General features: G+C 45.7%; 1 protein-coding gene across 1 annotated transcript; it reads right to left on the reverse strand.

Annotated features, from left to right (window-relative positions):
• Positions 1 to 357: 357 nt before the first annotated feature.
• Positions 358 to 4,738, reverse strand: LOC126531681 (uncharacterized). Its single transcript, XM_055070412.2, has 2 exons — positions 4,308 to 4,738; positions 358 to 2,826 (listed from the first exon to the last, which is right to left on the reverse strand). The coding sequence occupies exons 1-2, from the start codon at positions 4,317 to 4,319 to the stop codon at positions 487 to 489; spliced, it is 2,352 nt and encodes a 783-aa protein (XP_054926387.1). The 5' UTR covers positions 4,320 to 4,738; the 3' UTR covers positions 358 to 486.
• Positions 4,739 to 7,600: the final 2,862 nt, after the last annotated feature.

Raw genomic sequence — 7,600 nt, forward strand, 5'->3', positions numbered from 1 at the left:
GAGTTAGGTTGCAAGGTGATGTGCGGGTGCATATGTGATGCTTGTAGCACCAAAGACATGAATCCATCTTCGTAACTTGCTTAAATAACTCCCCCAGAACAAAGTTTCTGTATTCTTATTGTTTTTAAACCACAATGGAGCTGCTTAGCGTAGTCATTCACTAGGGGGCTGCGTAGTCCATGTCTTTTTTTCCAGTTTCTGGCGATGTTCCGATTCCGTCTACAAATAAGTAGTAAAAGGAAAAAAAGAAGTTCGCTTACCTGTGGCACTGAGAGCCGTACCCTCATTGAATGGCCCGGGTAGATTCTAGAACGAATAACTAAGTACTCCGATTCATTTAACAAGAAAACTGGCCAATTACAAAAAGTGAATATTGGATATTTATTGCCAAAGCTGAATGAATCTGCTCAAAGGTTGGTTCCTATTGTCGAATTCGATTCGACGCAGCGACTGCTCTCACGGCATTAGGTGGCTGACATACGGATTTCAGTCGTCGCTCAAGAGTTCATCACTTTCCGTTGCTCGCGGAGAACTAATGTCCTGCTGGACACGTAGCCGTGCTTGACTGTCGTCGACGATTTCTTGCACGTGTCCTCTTGACGTCGAATGCTGATTATGCGAACGGCCGGCACCTGGTTGGACGGCCGTGGCGACTGTCAGCAGGCTGCCGCAGTTGCGCACTGCCACACATGGCACACCAGCCCGGGAAGATTCAACACGTGAGCTTGTTCTTTCTCCATATCGGACAGCAGTGTACCCACTAGTGTATACGCCACCATAGACGCCACGACTGCCACCGGAACCGCGACTAAAGCCACGGCTATTCTCACTCTCATCGTTGGCTTCATTCCTGCTTCTGTCTCCACCGCTGCCGCTTCTTACACTACTTCCACTACCGCTTCCCCCACCACTTCCACCACCGCTTCCACCACCGCTTCCACCACCGCTTCCACCACCGCTTCCACCTCCATATCCTCCTCCTCCGCTTCCTGCTTCACTGCCGCTCTCTGCTGTGTTTCCGCCTCGATATCCACCAGTTTCGCCGTCAGTTTCACTCACGCTTATGTCTCCTCTTCTACTGCCATATCCACTGCTTCTGCTAGTTTCACTGTCACTTTCGGCTCCATTCACAACCCTACTTCTGCTTCCATAGCCACCACCGTGTCCTCCACCGTAACCACTACCGTATGCATTATCACTACCACGGCGGTATGCATTATCACTACCAGTTTCATTGCTGCCTCTTCCCCGCCCGTAGCCATTGCCGCTCCTGATATTAGGGGCGCTTTCGCTGCCTATGACGATGCTACTATGGCCTCCATAGCTGCCCCCGTAGCCGCCTCCGTAACCTCCTCCGTAACCACCCCCGTAACCACTTCCGTATCCACCTCCAGATCCGCTGCCGTTGCCCCTGTCACTTCCGAGGCTGCTTACGACCCGTCTCTGTGCTCCATAACCACCACCGTAGTCATCTCCATAGCCGCCTCCGTATCTGTTGCCACTTCCGGTATCATTCCTGCCTACATTGCCATGTTCGCTGCCACGTCTTGTGTCAGTAACACTTTCTCCAGCATTCATGACCCTGGTGCCCTCTACATAACCACCACGGTAGCCACCTCCATGTCCACCTCCGTAGCCACCTCCATGTATGCTACCACTTGCAGTTCCACTGTTGCTGCCACTGGCGTATCCACTGCCACTTGAGGTGTCAGTGCCGTTTTCTTCAGCATTCAGTACCCTACTATGCCCTCCATAGCCACCTCCGTAGCCACCTCCGTAGCCACCTCCGTAGCCACCTCCATAGCCACCTCCGTAGCCACTTCTGTAGCCAGCTCCAGAACGAGTTCCAGATCCGCTGGCACTACCTGCCTCATTTCTGCGGTCGTTGCCGCGGACGTATGCGCTCTCACTTCTGGAATTGCTGTCACTTTCGGCACCGCTCACTCCTGCACTGATTTCTGCATGGCGGCCACCGTAGCCACCTCCGTAACCACCTCCGTAACTACTTCCATAGCCGCCTCTGTATGTGCTGCCCCTACCACTTTCATTTGCACTTCCTCCAACGTGACCACTCCCGCTTCTGGTATGAGTGGTGCTTGTGCCCCTCGTTGCTGTTGCTTCATAACTTCCACCGTAACTGCCTCCGTATCCCCCTCCGTAGCCTCCTCCGTATCTTGTAACACTTCCTGTTTCATTACGGCTTCTACTTCCGCCTCTACGTAAATCGCTGCTTCGTTCACCACTACTCACGACCCTACTGTGGCTTCCAAGACTGCTACTGTGTCCACCTCCGTAGCCGCCACCGAAGCCACCTCCATGTCCGCTGCTGCTGCTAGTTTCGTTGGTGCTTCCACCTGCGCTTCCACCACTTTGTCCGTTGCTGCCTCTGATATCACTGCCACTTTCTCCACTTGTGACGACCCTACTTTGGCCTCCATAACCACCACCATAGCCGCCTCCATAACCACCACCATAGCCACCTCCATATCCACCTCCGTAACCACCTCCGTAACCACCGCCATAACCGCCTCCGTAGCCACCACCATAACCACCTCCGTAACCACCACCGTAGCCACCTCCATAGCTACCTCCATAGCCGCCACCATAGCCACCACTGTAGCTGCCTCCGTAAGCACCATTGTAAGCACCCGAGGCGAGCCTACGAGTTATTTCAGCAGAACTAGACTCGCCGGTAACGGGGTCCTGCCCAGCCAATCCAAGGGGAAGCCTGTCGTGGTTATCTTCCGACGGCCACCATCTAAAGTGTCTTCTGGTGATGCTGCGACCTGATGCGGCTCCCCAACATAGGATGACGCATGCTAAGAACTGAAAAGAGAATGGGATTCTTTTGTACATGTACTGCTATCTGTGCTCAATACTTATCGTTATGTAGGCTGTAGTTATCACTATCAGCATTGTCGTATCACTTTTTTCATAATAATTATACACCAGCACGCATCTCTTTCGTTCGTACGTACTTTAAGTATCCGCCAAATATTTTTCAAACCTTTAAGTGTGACATTTGTCGATACCATTCATGGTAGTTACAGAGCGACAGACACGGACAAGTGTAATAGAAGGCGACACAATACGGCGCTGACTAACAACTGTTCATCGGAAGAAGACAACCAATATATAAGACTTGTCACATAATCAACCTCCAGCCTTCGCCGGCATACACAGATAAACTATATCAAAAACAACCTTTATACAGCAGATGGCGCATGTTTCGATGGTGAAACGCATGTCGCGACTCTATGTCACGACAAAGAAATTACTATGGCACGAGGTAATTCATTCTCGTTACCCAAGATCTAACGAGGCAACCTCGTCATCTTGCAGGGGAATGGATGGCTGGCTGGCTAACACATAGTTAGCAAGATGGTCATGGGACGGCAATGAAGAGCCATTCATGAAAGACAAAAACGTCGTGAAAACGTCATTACAATGTCTGGTGCCACTTCTCTTACTGTTTCGCTGAAAAATTTCATAATTAGGAGAAAGTTTGTATTTTGCCCGTGTTATGAAAATATCTTGATATCTTTATAATTTGCTCAAAGCGTCTTCAAATTCCTATCTTGTTTTCGAGGACAGGCATTAAAGACTCGGAAGTTAGTATGCGTGGGTACTATAGTTAAAAAATGTTTGTGTAATTCGGTTAACGAAAAAGCAAACGTTATTTTCCTAAATCTGTTAAACAACCTTAGGTAATTATTCTGAGCTCAATAGGAAAGATTATGCGAACGTTGGAGTGGTTCGCTGTCTTCATTAAGGTTTAACCATCAGAGTAAAATCGCATGTTGTCTCAAGGCTATTGAAGCACAAAAAGATTTTCCGCTCAAGTCATATCCTGTCAGTGAGTGAGATATGCAAATAATCATCCTAATGAATTGAAATGCGCAAAGAAAATCATTGAACGGAGCGTCTGTTCCACCAAAGTAGACGAAACTTGGGCCTTCCATAACTCTGTAGCCGGCTTCTGAAGCTGAAGTAGTCCCAAAGGTACGTTTTGGAATTTATAGTCGCTGCTACACATGCAAGTGAACCCGACAACGTAACAATGCACTCGAATAATTTTCACGTTGAATGTATGCTGATATTACGGGAAGGAGGTAAAACTAAAAAGAAAGAAAAAAGAAACAAAAAAGGCTTACACACTTTCACTCGAGTTATCATAAAAAATTTTAGTCAGCGTAGCTTCGAAGCATCTTGAATATTGGGGATGAAGGTCTTGCTTTAGGCCGACTCTGATTTATAATGATTCGAGCAAATTTTCACGAATAGCAAATATCACACTCTGCACTCACCGCTGACTTCATTTTAGCGCAGCGCTTGCTCGGCGTGGCCTCCGACACTGAATGAAATCGGAGTCTCTGTGCTCGTCAAGCGCAGTGCTGCGTAATATTTTCACTCGCAGGGGAAATTTCCTCACGCGCCCATCAGTGCAGCATTTCGCTCAGCACCACGGCCTTACACTGTCGGAAGACCCCGCAACGTAAGACTCCTGGGCATGGCCGCCTAGTTGGCAATCTCTGCATGGTGGTCTTACTGTGGTATCAGGTTCGGGTTTTAGCGTGCTGTTGCGAAATGTCCCACAACGTCTGGCACCTCATTTCTGAGGAAACCCCTGGAAAGCTCACGTTTCGTCTGTTGACAAGACAGCGGCAGATTACGATGGTGATGGTTTCGCATTTCTCGACCGATACCTGCTGCAAGATAAATGGTTGTTCTAAGTATGCTTGGACCAGTTAATGCAGTTAAAATGTAAGCCAGTCGTCACGGTGGCGTAGCGGCTAAGGCGTTGTGCAACTAAGCCGAGGGCGCGGCATCGAATTCTGGCCGCGGCGGCGGCATATGGGCATGAAACGCAAAAACGCCCGTGTACCATGCATTGAGTGAAGGTTAAAGAGCCCCAGGTGGTCAAGATTAATCCGCAGTCTCTCACTACAGCATGCCTCATAATCAAATAATGGTTTGGGTACGTAAAAACACACTTTCATTTCTTTAAACGTTAGCCAAGTAGAAGCCGGCACTGCTTCATGAATGTAGATTCTGTGGTGCAAGGTACCTTTGACACACACATCTGATTCGGCATCTTATCCTGAGGTGTGAAGTTTGCGTGTGCGTTATTTGGACGCAGTGTACATCGTATCGCCAACATCACCCCGTCGTTTGCGTGCTGACGCAGTTAACCTTGCAATAACGGGATTTTTTGTCGCCGCTAAGTACCAGTACAACCTTCAGATATCAGCGCTATAATAAGACATCGAGAAACTTTGTGCGAATTCGCAACAATCTCGATGAAAAGCGCCATGCTTTATGTACCAAGTTGTTCATGATTGACTGAAACGAAAAGTTCGTTGAAGGAGGTAGAATTGGCTTGATTTTGCGCCATTCTGGCCTTGGATCCATGTGCCTTAATGTCAACTCATTTCATTTCTTCTATGTGCCCTTACTTTATTGTAGTTATGTGGCTAGGCTTTGTGTGGACTTCAGTGTGGTTATTAGACTGCACTGGTATCTGTGGTTTTTTTTGCGTCTTTTTTGATAGTTTATCTGACATGACTTTATGACTGAGTGAGTGTGATCTTATGCTACTTTTTCCATATGTGTGACCTTCATTCTTAGCCTTTCAATTTGAAACTAGTAGCCGTAGCAAATCAAAGGCGGCAACACATCCTAAACATTATCCATTTAAATGATTCACGTAGCTTCTAGTAGTTTATAACAATTTTAGAATAACAGACGAGCAACAAATGAATTCAGAACTGCATGGTTACATATTTCGCGATAAGCTAACAAATCAAGAGTAATTGTCTGCACGAAAAAAAAAGAAGAAAATGCTTCTCTCTGGAAATGCCTCTTTGTCACCTCTTTTCGTCTTCATTTGAATGCACGTTGCGTCAAAGAGGTTTTTTTTCTACATTAAGTAAATTTGATTTACCAACATGGTATGCTTCTAATGGTCTTGTCTTGTGCTTCGTCCCTGCAGGTAGGAAAACCAGTGGCAGGCATCATTCACTTTAAGTTGAAGGAGTTTTCGAAAAGTTCGGCGATTCAATGGCGGTATAAACTGAAATTTTGGCTTGTGCCTAAATGTATAACTTTATATGGTCTTCAATAATTACATCACATATTGCGTTTGCAGCAGAAATTACAAGACGAAAAATGCATGAACGAAAAAATTGAAATTTAAACTATGATTCTGTCAAAGCAGTTGGAGCTTCTCGAAATTTTAAAATACTGTTTGAACTGTTGATGACGGGTCCTGCAATCTCAAAGCGAAAACTTTGCTGTATTCTGCGTGTTTGCAATTCCAAGCATCATCTGAAGAAAAAAAAAAAGGCTTCTTAATTGGCGTTCTTTAGCAACGTACGAACGCACTGAATTTCAGAATGCCAAGAAACCGGCAATGGTCCTAAAAATAGCAGAACCTACTTCAGGAGTTACTGCACCATTGGTTAAATCACGTTAATCAGTTTTCATTGTTACCAGATCCTGTAAACTTATTACTCAAGAAAACGAAGAAGCCTACACGCGCATGGAGAGAGAGTGTCGAAAATTGCCTCATAAGTATGCTACTAAAACACGGTTTCTCTTAATTTTTATTATAGATAACAGTGATTACACTGCCTGTTAAACGGTAGTACTTGCTGTTGCTGTACAAGTTGGCTAAACAATGCCGAAAACACGCGGCCTTTCTCGGGAGACCTCTTGTATCCGGATGTGTCGTAACAGGCATGGAAGAAATTTGCTGCCGCATTAGTAAGCATAAGTAACGAAGTAATAAACCAATGGAAGTGTGTTCAGTGGCTTTGACAAGAATGAAATACATTAAGAAAAGGCAAGTGTATCAAGGGCTGTGCGCAGGTGCCATTGTTTCTGTTTTATTCTTGGTTTTTGCGGTAAGCCAAAGATCAAGAAAATGAAATACGAGGGCAAAAGCAATAAATTTCATAACTTGGCACATCTAGATTGTTACTAAATAAAGAGCGCAAATTAATATCGGGTGACTAGTTTTCATCTCAGAAGTAAACAAAGCGATAGTGCTGCTTGAGTAATCTAAATTATGTCTCTGTTGAAACAAACTAAGATGCATAAGAGCGGTCTTATACATTCGTTGGCTCATACTTTATTTACCGCGTAAGTGAAGTTTAATTGGGATTTTAACTGTCATTAGGTCTTTTTTTATTTTTGGCGGCATCATTCAGAGTTTGAGCCCTTGCACTTATTGCCACGGCAAATGTCCAGAAAATTAACAAGCTGGCATTTTGTGTCCGACCTAACATGTTGGTTCTATCAGCTGTTGGTCAGCGCTTGCTTTGTTCCTCCACATCCCTTAAAACATTCAAGGAAAGCCTGTAGACTGCAGCATTGAAACCAATTAAGTGAAAGTTGATCTCTCAAGTTATTTTCAAAGGCACACGTAAAATCAATTGTGACATTCGTGACCGATAGAGATCTCAACGGTGAGCAATTAATGCAGATTTTGATCTCAGCTTTCTCTCTTTCTTTCTTTCTCTCTCTCTCTCTCAAGATCGGCTGATGTTCTGCGTGTGATCAACAGTGCGCTTGCAAGGAAAACGTTGGCTTCTGGCTG

Source organism: Dermacentor andersoni, chromosome 5 (assembly GCF_023375885.2).
Source record: "Dermacentor andersoni chromosome 5, qqDerAnde1_hic_scaffold, whole genome shotgun sequence".
Classification (NCBI taxonomy): Eukaryota; Metazoa; Arthropoda; class Arachnida; order Ixodida; family Ixodidae; genus Dermacentor; species Dermacentor andersoni.